Source organism: Nilaparvata lugens, chromosome 4 (assembly GCF_014356525.2).
Source record: "Nilaparvata lugens isolate BPH chromosome 4, ASM1435652v1, whole genome shotgun sequence".
In the NCBI taxonomy this organism is placed as follows: domain Eukaryota; kingdom Metazoa; phylum Arthropoda; class Insecta; order Hemiptera; family Delphacidae; genus Nilaparvata; species Nilaparvata lugens.
Genome location: NC_052507.1, coordinates 17,991,510 through 18,013,448, shown reverse-complemented (window position 1 = coordinate 18,013,448; position 21,939 = coordinate 17,991,510). Strand labels below are relative to the sequence as shown.

General features: G+C 34.3%; 1 protein-coding gene across 1 annotated transcript; it reads right to left on the bottom strand.

Moving 5' to 3' along the window:
- Nucleotides 1-1,117: 1,117 nt before the first annotated feature.
- Nucleotides 1,118-20,253, bottom strand: LOC111047958 (protein farnesyltransferase/geranylgeranyltransferase type-1 subunit alpha). The gene is made up of 7 exons (XM_039426831.1): nucleotides 19,892-20,253; nucleotides 16,822-16,963; nucleotides 15,299-15,422; nucleotides 13,903-14,133; nucleotides 10,485-10,685; nucleotides 6,370-6,553; nucleotides 1,118-1,813 (listed from the first exon to the last, which is right to left on the bottom strand). The coding sequence occupies exons 2-7, from the start codon at nucleotides 16,955-16,957 to the stop codon at nucleotides 1,712-1,714; spliced, it is 978 nt and encodes a 325-aa protein (XP_039282765.1). The 5' UTR covers nucleotides 16,958-16,963; nucleotides 19,892-20,253; the 3' UTR covers nucleotides 1,118-1,711.
- Nucleotides 20,254-21,939: the final 1,686 nt, after the last annotated feature.

The window sequence follows — 21,939 nt, the reverse complement described above, 5'->3', positions numbered from 1 at the left end:
CTCACATGCCGTCTGTGTTTTATAAGTTCCGTTACAAATACAAATTAATGTTTCACAATTATTTCTGTTACTGTATCAAAAATACAATGAAGTAATATGCCATCGCCGGTTTGCAAATGCAGGTAACAATATCCAACTCTTTTCTACTATGTAATATCATTATTATTTTAATTGTTACAATCTTGAACCAATCAGCAATAGATTATTGACTTTGACCATTAAGAATTGGATTGATAGGCTTTTTCTATTTAGAATAATAATTATTTCAAAGATCCAATGAAATCAATATAAGGTCTTCTGCTACTGTAAATATTGACCGAAGAACTAAATAGCAGAAGAAAAAAAACTGAATCGAACCCGGTGCCCGGTTCGAAACCAGTACCTCTACATTGCCGGCGGAACGGCTTCAACCCTTGGCCCACCAGGCACTCTACGTTCGATTCCCCGTCTGGGCACAGTTTTTGCACAGTTTAATTCTTCAATTTTCTTCTGTTAATTTATTTCTTCGACCAATATTTGCAGTAGTAGAAGTCCTTAGTTCTAAACTTGAATTTTAAAGTTCTAAACTTATGGAGTGAAAATGCACTTACTGTGGACTTTCAAAATTACCGCCCCACTAAGTATCCACCAACCCCCACCACAACCTATTCCTCCACCTTCATCCCTTACCACACATAACCTTGACATCTGAGTAAATTCCCACAGTCTGATGATGACCAACAACAGGTCGAAACGATCGTCACTACCAAAGTAAGTGCATTTTCACTCCAAATGTGTTTTTTAAAGTTCAAGTTTAATTTTAACAGTGAAAAAGTATGGATATGCAACAGAGTCCTTAGTTCTATTTATATAGCTTTCATTGGATTTTCACTCCAAATGTGTTTTTTAAAGTTCAAGTTTAATTTTAACAGTGAAAAAGTATGGATATGTAACAGAGTCCTTAGTTCTATTTATATAGCTTTCATTGGATATTTAAAAAAATATTATACAGTAATCGCATATCTATCTATATCTGCATAAAATTCAATTATCTCACTCTAATTTACCAAGTAAATGTGAACACTTGATTCACTGTTTTTTTCATGGTTAGGCTATAAAAAATAAAAATTCTAGGACATTTTCAATAAAAAATGTATAATTCAGACAACATTATAATAAAAAATATCAGACCAGTATTCAGTATAATATCCCAGACTTAACCTAAATAAGATGCAGTAAATTAATATTATTACTCTGAATAAGATGTGTCTTACAGGCAGTGGTGTATCCAAGGGGGGGGGATGTATGGGTATGTTAGTTTTGAAGTGGAAAATTCGTAGAATCGCACCAAATTGATGGGCTTTCAAACTTTTCCGGGGGGGAATGTGTTGTTACATTCGCAACAGGAATACTGTGAATTGTAATATTAGTAGTTCTCAGTGGAAGAAATTCATTATTTTTTGTGTGACTTATTCATATTTTAGGGATCAGATTGATAAGAATTGGATTATTGATTATCAACTTGACTATAATCATGAGATACAAGTAATATATGACTAACAATGCATTATAACCCAAAAAGGTTTTTCCAATGTCATTGATAACTCAAAATTAATCAAAATTATCAATTCAGAATTATTCTTAATTAAAAATAGAGTATAATCGGCATACAGATAGATATGAGCGTACGTTGGTGAGACTTAAATAATATAAGGGAATATTTGTTGAGGCACTACGATACACCGGCTGTGTTGTGTACACGCAAGCTACTCGAAATGTAATTCCAGTACCTGGCTCGAATGACGTCATATTTATTCGCTAGATCATCACAGAACTGCAACAAAGGAAACCCATCATCAAGTACGGTACATGAACAGTATTGATGCCATGAAAAAGAAATAATAAATTGAAATACGAGTACTATAGAACAAAACAAACTGTATTATTTATTTATTTATTAGGTCGGCCACTAACGATACTTCAGGTCTGTCAAAAATGTCTGTATGAGCTTTTTGTGTCTTCGGCAAAAGACTTCAGTAGAAAAACAGCTGTTTCACATCAGTTTCTAACATAAAAATAAACCTCCAATAAAAATAAATAAACCATTAGAATATTATAAATTGTAATTATACAAAAATAATTCAACCTCAAATAGGGCAGCAAAGAAAAAATAACAAAGGATCAAAAACAGAAAAACTTAAACCTCAAAAAATGTTTGCTTGAATAAATTGTTTTATTTAACTAATTTGATAAAATATATAAATAAACAGGAAAAATATGTATAGAAATCAAATAATATCAAGGTAAAATACACAACATTCCAAAAATATTATTTCAAAAGACACAAAAAGCTTGTACAGACATGTTTGACAGACCTGCAGTATCGTTAGTGGCCGGACTTACATGGAAAATATAAAAAAAATTTCAATACTAGCCGTCAGGCTCGCTTCGCTCGCCATATCCGTCTAGCCAGGGGGCTCCGCCCCCTGGACCCCCAAATGGATCGTCCAAGAATGAGATCGGCAGGCTCGCTTCGCTCACCTGCATTTTTCATTTCTAAGATGATCATATGTTAGGACGATCCAGTCGGGGGTCCAGACTAAACGTCTGGCTAAACGGATATGGCGAGCGAAGCGAGCCTGGCGGCTAGTAATATAATATTCCCAGTAATAGCTCTGATTGAAGTAGCAGTGCCCAATCAATTTTTCCGCGATAAATGCATTTCAATCTTCAACTTGGTGCCAACCTAACAAAGTCAACTCAACTTAATGCCAACCTGACATTTTATTAATTTAGTTAACAGTTAACAACTAATTCGAAGAGGTACTCTCTCTAGATTATAGTTCTATATTAACACATGGTATGGACATTTTTCAATTATAATTAAGAGAATAAGAAGAATATACATGCTAAAAGACGAACTTTAAACCCTTAAAAAGCACCCTTAGAGTTAAAATATTGCCAAAAGATTTCTTCGTGCGTCATATGGAGGCCGAAAATGATTGTTTTCTGACCAGGCCGGTAAAAGTTTTACGGCCCTAGGGCTGTAAAATAACCTTGAAGTCAGCTGATTCTGATTTGATGTGAACGTGTTTACAAAATGGAATCAGTTTATGCTTCTAGAATTGAATAAGTATTCTGCAATAAGATACTATCATTTATTTGGATGAATGAAAAACAGATAAGATATATACCGTATTATAAACTATTCAAATTCGATTTTCAGAGTAGGATAGAACTTCTAACCTAAACTCCCGAAGTCGACGACAACAAGCATTGTTGACATCCAGATTGGCCAAATTTCAAGTGTGCTAAAACAGCTGATCAAAAAACTTTTCATTATTTGTGTTTATTATTCAAGAATCAAAAAATTTATAATAATATCATCTTATTGTCATTTGGAAGAATAAAAAGTATAAATTCAACCTCTTACATAATTGAACATAATCTTTTAGGTTATTTAGACAAATCAGAATAAAAAATAAAAATACTTGGACAATTTCCTGATATTCAGATTACCTCAGATTTTCTAGAGCTATGACCTTCCACTTTTGCTTTCGGAAGTGCTTATAATAGACAATTATTCTAATATATATATTGTTTATTTTTCTGTGTGGCGAAAAATAACGTTCTCACCATGGGCAAAAATGTTTTTCCGGCTCTCAATCTTTTCTAGTCCTCGGCCTACGGCCTCGGACTTGAAAACCGATTTCGAGCCAGAAAAGTCATATTTCGGCCCTAGGTGCGAAATATACTATAATTTTGATATGGGACAATAAGACCCTACATATCTTTGAATTTTAATTAAAAAATCATATCAAGGTAAAAGACACAAAATTGCAAAAATATTACTTCAAAAGACACAAAAAGCTTGTACAGACATGTTTGACAGACCTGCAGTATCGTATTTATTAGGTCGGCCACTAACGATACTTCAGGTCTGTCAAAAATGTCTATGAGCTTTTTGTGTCTTCGGCAAAAGACTTCAGGAGAAAAACAGCTGTTTCACATTAGTTTCTAACATAAAAATAAATAAATAAACCATTGGAATATTAAAAATTGTAATTATACAAAAATAATTCAACCTCAAATAGAGCAGCAAAGAAAAATAACAAAGGATCAAAAACACAAAAACTTGAACCTCAAAAAATGTTTGCTTGAATAAATTGTTTTATTTAACTAATTTGATAAAATATATAAATAAACAGGAAAAATATTTATAGAAATTAAATAATTTATTTTTCGCCACACTTGGATGTAATGAGCTGGTTTACGTGCGTCATATGGAGGCCGAAAGTGATTGTTTTCCGACCAGGCCGGTAAAACTTTACGGCCTAGGGCTGTAAAATGACCTTGAATAACAGCTGATCGTGTCCGATCTCACAAAAATCATAGAGAGATAATCTCATGATGACTGTAATAATCTATATAATTATGTATCGTGAATCGCGGTATTATGTCTATAATAATATATTTTATAAATTACTGTTTCATAATTTAATATTTATTATTGTGTTTTTGATATCAAACAATAGAATACGATGATATATCTCCATAGCCTCAACAATATAATGTTGGCTACATTGTCCATTGTCAGAAAGGTACGTATCGCAAGTATTTAAAAGTGAAGAATCGAATTTGAATTCAAAGTACAATAATTGTATCAATATTTAAAAGTGAGGTAGAGTAATAATTGTTTCTTTTTTATTATCGAATTCACTTCTTAATGCAATACAATCAACAATAATAATAAGCAAATACAGCACAGATCTGAAGTTTAAGGTAAGCCTACTGGTGAAACTCAGCCTTGACTGAAAAATTCCTAGTAATTTTTCCGTAATTCATTATTAAAACTTTTAGATAATTTTTCTTCAATATTAAACCATATAGAGAAAACATTAGGCCCACTCAAGATTGAATCTTCGAATGTTTTCTCTATGATTTAACTATTTTCAGAGCAATATTTTGTTGTGAAAATGCCAGCAAACCGGCTTCAAATTTGCGCTATACTCTATTATTATAGTAGCCTACATAGCCTACGTTATCTGACTTAATTCAGAGTGAAAATTTTATTGTGAGACAGATAATAATATTAATTTTAATAATATAAGTCATGAGCCAAAGTCTGTTGTACGGTACGCTTTTTAGGAGTGAAGTAAACTTTTTTAGAAGTCTAGTATTACAGTATTACGTGTATGCTAAGGGTTATCAGTCAGGCCCCAACGTTCAACAGTACGGAATGGCCGAGAGCGTAAAGGCGTAATACATCAGTCAGAACTCAAAGCTCAGTGAATAACAAACATGATCTAGGTTCGAATCTCGGTCAATGACTTTTTTTTGTCGATGAATTTCGACTTTTATTACCTTTTTTTTATATTAGTTACCGTAATTTAAATTTCAATCAATTTTTTAGATATATTTGAGACAAAACTGTGAAATATGCAATTATATTAATTTTTTCATCACATTATTTCAAAATAGTAATGAAAATTCTATTCATCCATCTATCCATGATATTGCACCGGGCGCAAAGCTCGCGCCTAATATTAATAGTATAAAAATATGGTCATTATTGTAAATTATTAATTAGTAATATTGAAATTAATTGACAGTAAAAGTTGTCATAACCAAGATTCAAACTATCAAAATAGGCTGTTTGAATTTTATTTATTTTTTAATTTCTTATATATTGGGAAGTTTTTTTTGGGTGTGGCGAAAAATAGCGTTCGCACCATGGGCAAAAATGTAGTTCCACCTCGCCGTATATAGTCCAAAGTTCCCTAATGGGAAACCGGACACTAAGGTTATAGTGAGCACAATACTTTCAATTTACACTTTTCACTTCGGAATAAAGTTAATTTTGAACGTTAAAAAGTCCAAACATATACAAAACCGAAACAAAACACAAAACCACTAAGCCAAATATAGAAAATATTAAATTTAGACAATAAATTTGGGGCCGAAAATTTATAGCACGTTACAAATATTATCTATTTATACACAGTGTCCCACGAAGAGGTTTACACGTTTAAGTTTATATTACGTGCCCATTCATGTACAGAACTTTTTCAAATTTTACACAGTTTACAAAGAAGGTTCTAAAAATATAAAGATATTCTAGGAAAGTTTCAGCTCCCTAACCTTCGTAGAAACAAAATGGCGACAGTAGTTTTTCCAGGAAGCGAATATGTTGCGACTTTCTTCCTACGAAAATTAGGGAGCTGAAATTTTCCCAGAATATTTTTATAACCTACTTTGTAAACTGTGTATAATTTGAAAACGTTCGGTGCATGAATGGGCACGTAATATAAAACTAAACGTGTAAACCTCTTCGTGGGACACCGTGTATATAGATCTATCTTATCTACAATATTGATTGGGAAGCTTTACCTGTAATGCTTGATCGATGGAAAGGAGGTTGTTTTCCTTGCCAGCACCAGCCTCAGCGTGTTCTTGGGCTGCATCAATCAGGAAACCTAGTAGGTACGGCGATCTGTTCTCAGCATTGTACAATTCAGCGCAGAAATCAATCACCGACGGTTCTCTCAGTCCATTTTCACAGTGCAAAAGAATCCTGAAAAATTATTCTAATTAAATTTTTGAATGAGAATAGTTATTTGTGCAACTAGTGCGCAAAGTAACAGTTTGCTGCACCGAAAGAAACGTTTACGCCCGAGCCGTAGGCGAGGGCGGAATGGTTTGTTGAGTGCAGCAGAGGAACTTTGCGCACGTATTTCACATTAAGTTTTTCCTACAGTTACCATTGAATATGAAAAGTGGGTAATTATGGGTAAAATTGCCTGAAATGCATCAAATGTTTTTCTGTGTAATTTTATTATTGATAAAAACCTTAATCCTAAAATCCTAAAGTCCTCGTTGTCCTTGGTTATAATTATCTACTTAATAATTAGCGCGTTGTGCTTCGTTGCACCTCTGCTCACTATAGCAGCCACAGCAGTCACTGTTACCAACTTCATTTTGATTTTGCTGCACTGTTGCTCCATATAACCTACTAAGTATTTTGCGTTGCCATGTTGCAAATCTGGAGTGCAGAAAAATTTTTCCCGCACTAGAGCGGAAAAGTGATTCTTTGCGTTCTGTAATCAGTGCAGCAATGGCCACTTTTCAACGTAACTGTAGGAAAACAAAATATCAATTCCTTGTTGAAGAATAGGCTACAAGAAGGCTATAGGCTACAGTTCAATACTCCAGGAAGATATCATGATAATATTATATGAAAAAGACTAAGAAATTGTCAAAAAACCACAGATTTATTGATACCATTTTAGAAAGACCGGTTTCGGTTATTACACCTTTGTCAATCTCTCATAAACTACAGAGAGGAGTTTATCAGGAGTTTGTACTCCTGGAGTTTATCAGAGATTGACAATGGTGTAATAACCAAAACCGGTCTTTCTAAGTATCAATAAATCTGTGGTTTTTTTGACAATTTCTTGGTCTTTTTCATTTATTATGAATAATTACCACAATATCAACTTCTCAAATACACAAAAAATATGTGTATCATGTTATAGTTTTATTTCAATAATATTGAAATGTCGGCATTTAGAATCAGCCCTCGTCCAACATCTTTTGACAGACGTACTGAATGTAGGATATGAATGCCATACATCTCCCTCGGGCGTTTTGATGGTGCGCAGAAACTGGACGCAAGGGAAGGCCTCCGTGTCGGGAAACTCATGAGAAGCTTATAACCCAGCATTAAATCAAAGAATTATTTTAAATTGCAATCATTAGTTTTTGATTTAGTTTCAAGTGTTCGCATTTTGAATTACTGAAATTATCTATAGTTATAGTTCTGGGGTAACCAAACACCTTTTTAAAAAGAAAACTTTATTTTCAAACACATAATTATGAAATATACATCGAAAAAGAGAGAAGTGCTCTCGGTGAAGTTTGGCAGTAGACTGACTAAAAGTACTATGATCGAGCATTACAATGGAATACAGCGTCAGCAATAATATTAGGTGTTACCAGATGTAACTCCTCCCCCCTAAGAGTGAAGCTGCCCTCAGCTTCAAAGAAATAAAAAACATATATTATATTTAAGTATTATAAACTGAGTACATGGTAGTCTGGGGCATATTTGTTCTGGTTCACGCTGTACAGTATCATTTTCAACTTCAGATTTACAACACATTAGGTAACAAAGTTTGTGCCAGATAAACAGCCGTTTGAGAAATATTATAACAATCAATAAAATTACAGTAAAAATAAGCAAAAGAATAATACATAGGTTTCGATTATCGGTCAGAGGTAACTCATCTAGAACATGAAGTTTTTGAAAATTTATATTAGCAGTATGTACTTGATCAAAGTTGAAGTTGGATAGTCGTTTTTTTACTACAAATTCAGTTGGAAGTAGAATTTCGTTTTCCCAAAATATATTTGGTTTGTAGTAACCAATCAGTGTTTCTGAGCTATTAATTTTCAACAATTGCGTTTTCTTATTGAGAAAAAGAGTAATATTCTTGTTCACATCAGTATTCAGAACCATACATGTACTAAAATTAAAAAATATAAAACGATCAACTATTTCTACATATTTTATGAAAGAATCTCCGTCTTTCAAAACTACCTTAAGACCGTCCTTAAACCACCTATCCGTCTAGATTCCTATCATTTAATAATTGCTCAATACATATATCATTAAGTTCGCTTACTGTACTACAATAATAATCATCATAAATGAGTTCACAATTTCCAGAAAATAATTTGTCATTTCGAAGAACAAAAGAAGGATGCGCAATAGTTGATAAAATTTCGTTACTGATAATGACAGGATAAGACAATAGAAAAAACGTTTCGTAAACAGTTGACAATAGCGGTACTTCCACAAAATATGAAATATGGTCTTTAAATAATCCACAATGTACTTTGCTTAGTTTCCATAACACACTAATTTTATTTGAAATAAAGCTGACATTTGAGTTTTTTTGTAGGAGAAAAAGATCATCATGAGAAATAATAGAAGAATGGAGTATTTTCAATTTACAAAATTCGAGACTAGTTACAATGTCAGATATTTTATTATTCAGAAGCAGGAGCGAGTCAAATAACAAAGAGGATTGCTGATTCATTTCCATTTGGTTGGATTCATTGAACAAAGAATTAAAGTAATTGCTGATTTTTAGATTATTCGCTCTGATTACTTTCATCTCATTATTGAATTCGTTAATTAATTTCTGATTTACAGCAAATTGCTTGTCTACATTGTTACTAAGATGATATTCATTAGATTGGACTGTCTGCAAAATTTTTGTCATATCTTTCCTTATCATCAGCATCCATGTTCCCAGTGATCCACGAAATCGCGGATCCTAAACCATTAAAAAGACCTCTTTTCTGCCTATAATTAACTGATTGAATCTCATTCAATTTATTCTTAGTGTATTTCAAATTCAATTTCATCATACTTAAGCGACTCTTATGAATATTATTCCTTTTAGCGAGAAAATCAACAAATGTTTCAATATTACTTAATTCTAAACGTAAATAACTAGTATTGATATTATGAACATAGGTAAAAGTTTCATTAATTATATGAGAATTCTGTATCTTGATTGGAGCAATACCAGATGTTCTGCTCAAATCGACCATCTTATAAGACGTTGCTGGGGCCAGCAACAGGAGAATTAGGGGCAGTACCATCACGTCAGTTGATGGTAGTTTTACTTCCGTCTCAAATTTGTGGAAAGAGTCTTCGTTGTCTGCCAGGTTGAACTTCGAAGGTCGCAGGTGTGGTACGCAGAGAACTTGTCTTGAAGGGTTCACCTCACTCACTGGTTTTCCGGATTTTTCACGAAGTAGAAATTAAAGATCGCGAATCGAAAAAAACTTGTTGTTAAATGAACAACCTCGAAAAAACGTAAGGAAGGTAGTTCGGGCGCCAGTTATAGTTCTGGGGTAACCAAACACCTTTTAAAAAGAAAACTTTATTTTCAAACACATAATTATAAAATATACATCGAAAAAGAGAGAAGTGCTCTCGGTGAAGTTTGGCAGTAGACTGACTAAAAGTACAATGATCGAGCATTACAATGGAATACAGCGTCAGCAATAATATTAGGTGTTACCAGATGTTGAATTTATAATATTCCCCTAGTGATAAAATTCATATTTTCGGATTTACTTTCAAGAGAGCAGTATTTCAATAAAAATAGAAAAAAAATTCTCATTCAATATGAAAGATATTAAACCTGAATTCCCGCGTAAAATTCTACATTAAATGTTTAATATTGTCAATAATGCACCGCTGATTATTGCATAGAGGATTGTTTGTATTTAATTTATAAAATTTGTAAATATGTATAAGAATGCAATGAAAGGGTTATTTATTCATTTAATGCACCATTTTTGCAATTGCAGACATTTTAATTGATTTAACTGGGAAGTATGAATACTTGTATTCAACTCAAAAATCATTATTCTAAGTATGTATGTCTCTTTTGCATTTAGACTCCATTGAAGAATTATGTACTTACCCTCTAAGATAGTTCCAGGAACTTTCATTCCTTGACGCAATCCTGATTTTGCTTAGAACAAAAGCAATTTCTTTTTCTATTACTTCTGGAGAGAATGCAGTCGTTTGATTTATCACAAAGTACCTCTGATTCCATGCTGAGTTGTTCCTGATATCGTCGTTCAAAAGCTTCTCAATGAATTCTAGCTCATTATCAAATAGCCTGAAATTGGAACAAATTGAATATTAAAAAACATCAATCATGAACAATGATTGTTGACAAAAGAGAGTGAAACTGGAAACAAAATTGACTAACCCTGGAAAATAGTTTATTAACTTTCAACAATTTTGTATTTACCAGGACACAGTTTATATCCATCGCTTGATAATTTATCTTTTTTCTAAAATGTATTTTATTGAACGTTTACACTATGCTAGTGAATACTCTAGTCAACCAGAACCAGCTACTAGCATCGTCTCCATACCACCAGTCTCTTTTACAATCATAGTTCAGTCACGAGAATAGGTTTGACTAATGAAGAGGACTTATGGTTAGGTGCCCTGTCGGTTGGTGCAAGGCAGGTTGCGAGAGGAACTGAGTGCATGCACGCTACTCTATTCCCCTCTCACGCCCCTGTAATTTGAAGCTTCAAGTGATTGAAGTATATTAAGTGAGCAAATTAGCAAAATTGACAAGCATCAGCTTCTAGTATCATGAACCGTTAGCCTCATTCGAAGTTCCATTCTATTTACAGAAACTATTCTAGCTAATGAGTTCAGTAAATTCCAATGCACATTACCTACAATTCCAAAAAAACAAATACTATTGAATTATCCTACTTGAACTAGAACTAACTGCAATTTTCATCAAGTTTTTGAGACTTTAATTACAAATTTCGGTACACTATAAGGGATGGCCTCAGAAGTACGAAATTTCAGATCTGCGAGTGGCTATTCCAGACAAACTGAAATAAATGGGACATTGTATCGTCCAGTTTGCACATTCTCACAGCATTGCGTTTACGTTGCAAGCCGATACACAGGGAGTTTAGTCAGCTACACCTTTGCAAATAAGAATGTTCAATTGGGATCTGTTCAATTGGGTTTAGGTTAAGTAAAAGGAAAGGTTAGGGAGGTTAGGATTTGGCTTTTGAATGGCAATATGTTAATATTATTTGAAATGATTTGTTCAGGATACAGTATCAATCCAGAATATGATATAGTATCATACGAGTATAACACTGTATCCACAAAGCAACGGGAAGCAGACAAGCTGAAATTTCGCACATCTGAGATCCTCCCGATCAACTGCTTCTCGCACATATGAAATATCGCACATATGAATCACACCCCACTACAACAGCTGCAAAATGTAAAATATTTATTTGAATCGCTTAGGATTCATTCCCACTCAAGATGATTAAGGCCGGTTGCAGACGAACAACTATCGCATGTGAGATGTGGGACCGACATACCACAGAACAATACGACTTAAGCAGAGAGTCTTTCACACTATATTTGAGGAAACGCTCATTAGTGCGATTTTGGTATAGAAGCTAGGGGAAGCGTGGTGCTCAAACCAGTGGTAACACAATCGCAAGGAAAATAATCACTACCATCGCGCGCAACGCCATGTGGAAGTATCAGTGCCACTACCAAGCAAACAAATGTATGCATTCCATATGCGCTGCGTTTGTGGTACCACAGAAGGAAAATAGTAGCTCCCACATCCCACATGCGAAAGTGGTTCGTCTGTAACCGGCCTCACCTTCAACTTTTCATTGTAGCGTTAGATAAATTATTTAACGTAGTACCACCTTACATTATGTAATGTGCGCTAAACAGTAAAAACTTGTAGAAAAATTTTTATTTGTCGATAGTTTAAAACATTAAAGATATACTCTATTGTTATGATATATCTTATAATGAGCGTAAACATCGTTATTAGTGTGTTCACTGAATGATTTAAAGTCCAGATACAAGTTGCAGGTGAGTAGTTGAGCTGAGAGACTGAGACTGACGCTGCTATCGATTACACACGCTCAGTTGTTCAGCGATCTTCAAACGGTTAATAACTACCCAAGGGTATAATAACCTTGGATGCATGTATGTGTAAGAGCACGCGAGACTAAGCATGACCACGCGTGCAGATAAGAAACGAAATCTGGAATGAGCCATAGAAACACTCACACTGAACGCGTGCACTTGCTGGTGGCGTTCGTGTGAGCAGCGACAGACAAGTCACAACATGTTGCTATGACTCTTTCCACATTTTGTTTTTCATCGGCACGCGTGGTCATGCTTATGCATGGTCTCGCATGCACTTGCACATCCAATGTGATCATACCTTAACAGTAGCCTATCGTCAATAGATGGTTTGGAAAATCAGTTTAAAGACGGCTGTTTTGGCATCAAACTTTTGGAAGGCTTGAATACATTTTATTCTTTTATCAAGGCTGTGCAAAGGCTGAAAATAAACTTTCTACTGGTGATATTTTTCGAAGTTTCTAGATTTGTAAATCATCAAGCTATCAAAATGAAAAATATTTCTCAGGAGAAAATTTTTTCCGATTACTTTTTGAGATATGAGCGACTAAAATTTAAATTTTTGAGACAGAACATTTCAAATTTGGTAAGAGATAAATCAATGAGATTTACAGGATCATGATATTTCTTCATGGTATTGTTGAATAAATCAAAATTTTTTAAATATCAATTTTTGACTTGTTAACTTAATTTACCATAAATGGCCAAAAATAACTCAACTAGAAGTTATTTTTGGTAATTTTTAGTAAATTGAATAACTTTCTCAATAAATGATATATTCAGAAAATTATTGTTTTATTCAATGAAAAATACCATGAAGAATTTATCCTCTGAGTCTCACGGATTCATCTCTTACCGAATTTGAAATGTTCTGTCCCAAAAATTTAAACTTTAATATCTCAAAAAGTAATAATCGGAAAAAATGTTTTCCTGAGGAAACTTTTTCATTTTGATAGCTTGATCGTAAAATCATAAAATAACAAATCGTAAAACTTTGGAAAATATCACCAGTAGAAAGTTTATTTTTAACCTTTGCATAGCCTTAATACAATTGGATATCATATAGGTATGACTAGGAGCAAAGACCTTAAAGATGCATAAACTCACATACAGCGCTAATGTCGTACTTGGAATTGAAATCGGCCATTGAGGGGGCAACCTATAAGATTATTACATACCAATGCCTTTGAAATCTATAGCATTACAATAATATAGATATAATATCTCGTGCTAAAATACCCCAATGGCGGGCTTCAATTTCAAGTAAGAGCTATCATTGGGAAGGCATAGGCATTGTGGGTTTATATCTCTTTGAGGTATTTGACTAGGAGAGAGCAACAGGCGTAGCTGAAGAGATACATAGATTAATAGATGCCACCAGAGTAATGTCTTACTTGAACGTCCTGATGACCCATTGACGATGTTGCCATGCGTGGTAATTCTTGGCATCCATGGCTAGCATCTTGGCAGTCAGACTCAACTCCTCAGATCCATCATTCAACCAACTTACAAGAACTTGACGATGGTGCCACACTTGGTAGTTTTTGGGGAAATCTGATATGACACCCTCAACAAATGCCATTTCCTCTTTCAAATCTTTATTCAAATGCTTCAGAATTTCTCGCCTGTAGAATAAAAAACTAAATTTATTATAGATTTTCAAACTATACAAATAATTTAAGCTTATATTACCAATGTAGAATCTACACAGTGATCTTACTCAATGGCAGCCAAAACTACTCAAGCGATTTCTCAAGAATTGGATCATAAGAAAGAATAGTTGTTCAATAAAGAACATACAATTTTAAGCAGAAAAGTAATATATAGAAATTTACTGGGATATCAAGGTTCGTTCACTTTACTTTATAAAAAAAGAATAAATAGGCTAATGTACTTTAGACAGACTAGAATAGAAAGTACTATACGCACTTATAAAGTAAAACTATTTATTTATACATTTATAGATACAATATCATTCTCAACTATGAATGATTGGAAAAGGAACAACAGGCTTGAAGCCCTAAACTTGGACTAATGTAACGTTCCTTTCCCAAATTTGAACTAATGTTAATATTCAACAAACTAATATTAATGCTGGATTTTTGTATAATAGTTGGGACATATTGCACGGATAAAGCTTACTCATACACCTCCATTTGCTAAGATATTTTTCTAAGTTAGAGATAATACTATTAGCTAGAGGGATTGAAATATAATATGTAAACTGTTTTTATTGAAATTTTGAAATAAATTGAAATTATATGGGAATTCAGCTATCACAGCACAATGAGTTGATTGTTACAAAACCACTTCATTTCACAATCAGCCGAGAAGAATGTTCGATGTCAGTGGTCTCCCTTATCAGTGACAAAGATAATAGCTCCTAAAGCCGGCTGGCATCCAGAACCTGACCTAAAGGTATTCATCTTTCGAAAATTCTGTAAAATGTTTAATGTAATTACTGTACAAACTAGAAAAAATAAATACGATGATTCAAACTGATAGATAATGAGAACACATTTCAAACTTTATGTTGCCCCTTTAAGCTTTAAAATATCGTAAATTTCACAGCAAAATACGTAAAAATAACAAAGAGAAACATAATCTATCACGGCCACAGCAAGCTCCACTGAAAACATATTAATGCCCAGTTTTTAAAACTATCAAATTTAATTCTCAAGAACTCTTAGCTTATACATTTTCAAATTTCTCCAATAGAAAAATTACTTACTTTACTGAAACATTTTGATTTGTTTTAGTTTTCAGTTTCATGAGGTTTTTAAAACTTGCCTGTATTGCCAGACTGTATAGTTTCCAGCATTCAATTCAACAGCGTCTCGGGTCAAGTCCAGGGCCCGTTCTGATAGTTCGTGAACTTTCAACACCCCTCGAAAGTAATCATAAACATCCCGGACTGAAACAGAGTTGTACAGAGTAAGCGAAGATTTCCAAGCAATACAACATTCCAGATAAATTTATAATTGAATGGAAACTTTCTCCTTACAATAACGTACTCCTATCAATAGCTGGAAAGGTACTAAGACACTGATGTCCTAGGTGTAACGGGAAGGATAAGAAATATTTATATAAGAAATATACAGCTGTGCTAATAGTGAAGTTGTGTTTCTTTTCTGGCTCAAAATTTTGAAAAATCACTAAGAAAATTTCCAATTTGTAGATGTTTGAGTGAAATGTTTTTGTTTTTAATTAGTTTTTAATCATCAAAATTTAAAAATTTTAGTTTAGTTTGAAGTGGAAATCAGACTTTTTGAAGTGAAAAGTGAAATCTTAATCTCATTCTTTTTTGAAACTTCATTTGTAAAAATTTGGGAGAAGACAGTTTTGTGCTATGCCTGTTGTCTTCTCCCAATCATATTATTTATTATAATTATGATTTATGATTGTCAATGAAATAAATAAATAAATAAATATTTGTTTGAAAACAATTTCAAACAGAAGTACCCTTTTTTAGAATAGAATATAAAAAAACGTTTATTGAATAGATAAGTTACCTTAAGCGAACCTCAAAGAGGCTGCTTGACGGACAAGGTACCATATACAAAACATGTAAATTAAAATATAAATATACATATATCAGTGAACTTTATTTTTACTCGACAGTTAAATTTACTTATCAGTTTATTACACTGTTAAATTTACTTACAGAATTTACGTAACAGTTAAAATTATCATGATATTAATTAATTAATTGTTGGCTGAGCTCTCAAAAATCTCAAAAGTGTTAAATATATAGTCAACCTGAACTTACATACAAAAATAGAACAGAATAAATTACAACAATACAATACATTAATAATGAATTACATTATGTTACATATAAAGTGTATTTATCAACCAAATCTCTAATTTCTTCTCAACTGGCTTATATTAACAAACTCAGCACAATTATCGAGTAAATCATTAAAAGTTTTTGGTACAATGTAGATTAAGGTGTTTCTGGCTAAATTATTCGAAGTAAATGGTAAACATTCCTCTCATTCCTTAAATCATATCGATTAACTTTCATAACTAAATATTTTTTGCTGAAGTAAAAGGGTACTCAGATTTATATTTTTATATATATTAAAAGTAGCCCTAAAGAAAAAAAAACTCTAATCACTGATTTTCAATCAGCAGTATGTGTCCTATATATTAAGTTCAGTAATGATCTTTGAATAAGAGACATTCAAGTCAAATTTCTCAAAAGCATGAAATGCCAATGGAAACATGATTTTGCCAGTCAACTTTCAAAAAGATAAGATCATAGATTTACAAGCACATTTAATGCAACTACAATAATGTGATATCCTTACATTTATCAGAATAGGCAATTGCCACAACAGGATGTGGCCCATCGTCCTGGGGAAGGGGTTGCAGATCTGCCCATTCGGCACGATCTCTGTAGAACACCCAGTTGGCATCATCTTCCTCTGAGCTACTGCCGTCCATCTCTCACTGTCACAAGCAAACACAACAATCAAACAAATTGTAATCAATTATTCTACAAATACTTTGATTCAAGTTCTTGCTTAATCTTTAATCGATAAATGGATAATAATGAATATCTCTTCACTTTTAGCTACTAAAAAAAAACGACTAGCAGTCAGAATTTTTTACAATAAATGAATTAATCACTCACTGTGACAACGAGATCTTTCGGCAGGTCCGCCATCTTCCTGGTTGACAATGGCGGAGCTGCCGAAAGATCTCGTTGTCACAGTGAGTAATTAATTCATTTAATGTAAAAAAATTTGACTGTTGTCGTTCTTTTTAATGACAAAAAGTGATTTAATAATAAGCAGTTAGTGATGGAAAACAACATTGAAGAATATTTTTTTTTGAGGGTGATGCTCGCACAAGCTTATCAGGGAGCACGACCAGAGAGCCAACCGCATCCTTTGATAATTAGGGGATAATGATCTAATAAGACAAAATTCTGTGGAAATTTTAATGGTGATTAAATGCCACGAAAACCAATCAGAGATGAAGAAGACGTCAATTATTATTATAGTTAAAATTTAACAGACTTTTGTGCAACTAGGCCCATAAGTAGTAATCATTGCCGTGCTTTGAGTAATACTAAAATACAAAGGAATGTTAAATCTAAGAAATTTAGATCGTTTTTTCAGTTTTAAAATAATACATCTTCATGCGATGTACATCAATAAATGTGTTCTCCAGCTCCCTCCAAAGAAAACCCTGCATGATTTCTGGTGCGTTTTTCATGGGTGACAAGCTAGAGGTAAAACTAAGAACTATGAAATCGTTTTTTTCTTATGACTCCAATATTGTATTCCTCTTCCAGTTTCCTATTTTATGGATAAATCCAAATAATTGCAATATAATCCATAGGCCTAATATAATAAAGGAAAGAATTGGCTTATACATGTACGGGATAGGAAATTCACGAATGATGCATAGTCACGTCTCAACTACTGGACTGATTAACTTGAAATTTTGCATATAGATTCTTAATTTACTGAGGATGGTTATAGGCCTATATTGAAGTCTTCAAGATTTCAGTATGTAATCATTCAAGGATCCAAAGTTTCAAAGAGCCCCACACGTCAACCGGAGCTTATTGTGTTCCCAAGTACATTAGTTGGGCAAACGTACCTGTGTCCTTTAGACTTTAGAAGATCCAAGAGTTTTTCCCTATACCAACATCCCATTCATCACCTGGTTCCTTGCAGCCAAACAAAGCCCTTCTTCTTGTCCCTAGTTTCTCGCAATCCAGTGTGATATGCTTGGTAGTCTCTTGGCAGACTGATTGGTCCTCGTGACCTACGTGAGTTTCACTCCTGGCCTTCTTTGTAGGTCTTTCCGCTCAGGAAGGGGTCACCAAATTGCCTCTAGGGCACCTGGCCACCCTTGACTCATCCTCTTGACCCACATTTGTACCTGGAGTTTCACCCTTATCTGGTCTCTTGGATTTCCCCCCCCGCCCAAAAAAAAAACTTTGCAGGGTAAAAGCCTCACCACTACCAAGAAGTTTTGCATGGAAGACCGCCCTTCCTTGAGGTTTGGTCTCTCCATCCGCCAACTCGTGACCTATGTGAGTTCCACTCCTGGCTTTTTTTAGATCCTTCCTCTGAGGGAGGGGTCGTCAAATTGCTTCTAGGAGGCCTGGCAACAGGACACCCTTCTACTCAGCCTCTTGCCCTGTCCCACATTTGTGCCTGGAGTTTCACCCATCCCCGGTCTCTTGGGTTTTTCTATTTGCTCCTTCGATACTTTGCAGGGTCAAAAGCCTCACCTCTTTCACGAAGTTTTTTGCTTGAATGGCCGCCCTCCTTTGAGCAGTGGTCTGAGAAACTCCTTCCTCTCCAGTTGGGATGATGTGATTTGAGCTTAAGTCATCCATGTTGTGATCAGGAGAAAGTATAAAGTAGCGCCTTGTCAATGTTGATAGCCTCTAAATAAGAGTGCAACGGAACATCCTGTTTTCCTGAAGCACCCATTTCAGATTGAGGAACCTGTCCTGATGGGGCAGATCCCGATGGATTTCAAGGCAACTTCTAAAGTTGCCTTGGGGTTCAGTTTGTTCATATGGTTCCCACGAACAGCTAGGAAAGTGGAGTCAGCCCAGACAGAGCCCCGTATGTCCAGGCAAGGCTAGATACTACAGGGCGCCTGGTATCCTGCAGGCACCGTTAGAGACAACATATAAAAGCACCATCCATCAGCTCGGTCCTCATCACACCATGAGTTGGCCTAAGAAGAAGTAAAAATATGACCAAGGAACTCCGACAGATAAAAAAGAGAGAAAATGGCACAAAGCTAAGTCAATGGAAAAAGTACCATTCTGGAATAAAAAGTTCCAAAGCATATTAAGAAGAAAAGTTGAAAAAGAGGTCCCTTTTAGTCGCCTCCTAAGGGATACTGTAGGTGTATTCTGGGTTTCAACAAATTCTTGAGTACGATGTTCAACTCAAAGCTCTCCCAAACCACAGGGGGCAAGATTTCAGTAGGTCAAGTTTTTAATTAGACCTTTGCGAAGCACGGGTTATCTGCTAATTCATAATATTATTATAACGATTATCCATAACCTAAAAAAATTGAAATCTTATCCTCATTAGAAAATACATAATATAATCTATCTTCATTATTTAAACCATTAAAACTTTCTTGTTTGCTCATTATAAAAACGAATTGTACAATTAAAATTTTATATTAGACTTGATACGCTAGAAAATGAATAGAGGAAAAACAACCTAGGTTAGGTTTTAACGCTCAATAAGCTATGAGACTCAACTGATTGTCTCTATAAAAAATAGCTCTCATTTTTCGAGATGTAGGCTACCTATGAATTATGTTAAACACTACTTATTATGATTATTAATATCAAAGAAATCAAGAATAAATTCAATTTTGAAAACTTACAAAGAATAGTCAAACAAAACCCGGATGAAGAGAAAACAATGACCAGATACCTAGTTTGATTAGAATCTATTAACAAAGACAAAGACGTTGCAATATTGTATAGCCTAAATAAGAACTAACTTTATAAATATTATTTTGCAATTCTTTACTCAATTACTTCACAGTTTATTGTTAAAATAAATGCACTTCCAGAAAGCTTTAAGAGACGACACAAATTTGAAAAGCAGATTAGCAGACTAAAAATTTAAGATTTTGCGTTAAGAAACTGAGATCAAAACAACTTTTCATTGGTCAATACAGATCAGCTGTTAAAGTCTGTGGAGAGCACACAAATCATATGATGCCGTTATCAAGTTTGGTGGAGCAGCTTCTCTTTGTCTCAGATACAGAGTAACGGCCAGCAACGGTCACAGTTATCACTTAGATATTCAAAAGTATTCTTTCAGTATCTATAGTGAGGTCCACGTTATAATGGCAGTGTGTGATTTGCAATGGTGTTGCTATCCTTGTGTATCATTCAACAAAGCAGATGGCGCTTTCTCTTTTACGCATTGCAAGGTTGCCACATCGTTTATCAACAATGTAGAAATTCAACTAATTGAACCATTGTAAGGTTGCCACATTGTTTACCAACAATGTAGAAATTCAACTAATTGAGAAAATAGGGTTAAGGGTGAGGTTTTATTAATTTCGATTATATTTAATAATTTTTCATAAGGATAGGTAAGTTTTTTGCTTTGAAATTGCAATATGCTAGAAGGAGTTAGGGTCCAGGTAGAGTTATGTTTTTTGTTGTTTCAAAGGTGAAAGGATAGGTTAGGGGGTTGGGATTTTGCTTTGAAATCCAAAGTATTGGATGTAAAAGGGTTAGGGGTTAGGTTATTTCAAGTTATATTTAATAATGTTTCATAAGGCTAGGTTAGGTTTTTGCTTTAATATTGCAATATGCTAGAAAGGGCTAGGGTACAGATAGAATTATGGTTTTTGATATTTCAAAGGGGGAAAGATAGGTTAGGAGAGGGTTAGGATTTTGCTTTGATATTGCAATATGCTGGAAGGGTTTATGGGTTTTTACAAAGATTTATGTTTATGAATGTTTTAAATATAAAAGGGGATGTTAGGGGGTAAGGTTTTTGCTTTGAAATGACAATATGCTGACATAGTTTTAACATTAGTTAAATAACAACCGTTATATTTTATTAATTATACTTACTAACTTGAGGTCGTTGCCAATGACTGGGGTTTCCAGATAGGCAGTGTCGGAATTCTCAATAAAAATAACCTACATGGTCATTCACGCTGTGGAGGTGCTTGACTCCCAAAAAGAGGTTCACTGTAAAACTCCTGTAGTGAGTAGAGTGGCTTTTCCAGGAGTTTATTTTTCAAAGTGGTATAGAACCAAGAGATCCGTGTTTCCTAAATTGGTCTAGGAAGGCTGTTAAAAAATCTTATTGCCTGCGAAGGAAAGCTATTGTAATTCCCTGCCAGTCGGCTTCGGGGTACCTCCAGTCTAGTAGCATGTCGCGTATTGTGGCTGTGTATATCACACCTTTTTTGAAACTGCACCAGGTTCTTCTTGATATACATAAGCGAGCACAATACATATTGACTGTAAACTGTGAGTATCCCAAGATCCCTAAATAGTGGCCTGCAGTGATCCCTAAAGCCTGAAAATGTCACTATTCTCAGAGCCTTCTTTTGCAGTAGCAGCACATCGTGGACAGCTGGTGCGTGACCCCACAGGAGCAATCCATAGATGATATGGCTGTGAAACAGCGAATGATAGGCCATGACAAGACTTCTCTGTTCCACCACACATCTCAGCTTACGAAGGAGGTACAGCACTCTGGACATTTCTTGCATACTTGATTCACATGATGATTCCAGCTCAATCGCTCATCCAACCAGAGTCCTAATAGTTTTACTGGATCCGATACGACTGGCTGTCTTTTCAATGAGCAAACCAAAATGTTTGTTTTATCCTCATTTAATTTGAGCTTGTTGGCAAGAAACCACAACTTAGCTACTTCTAAGAGTCTGGCGGACTC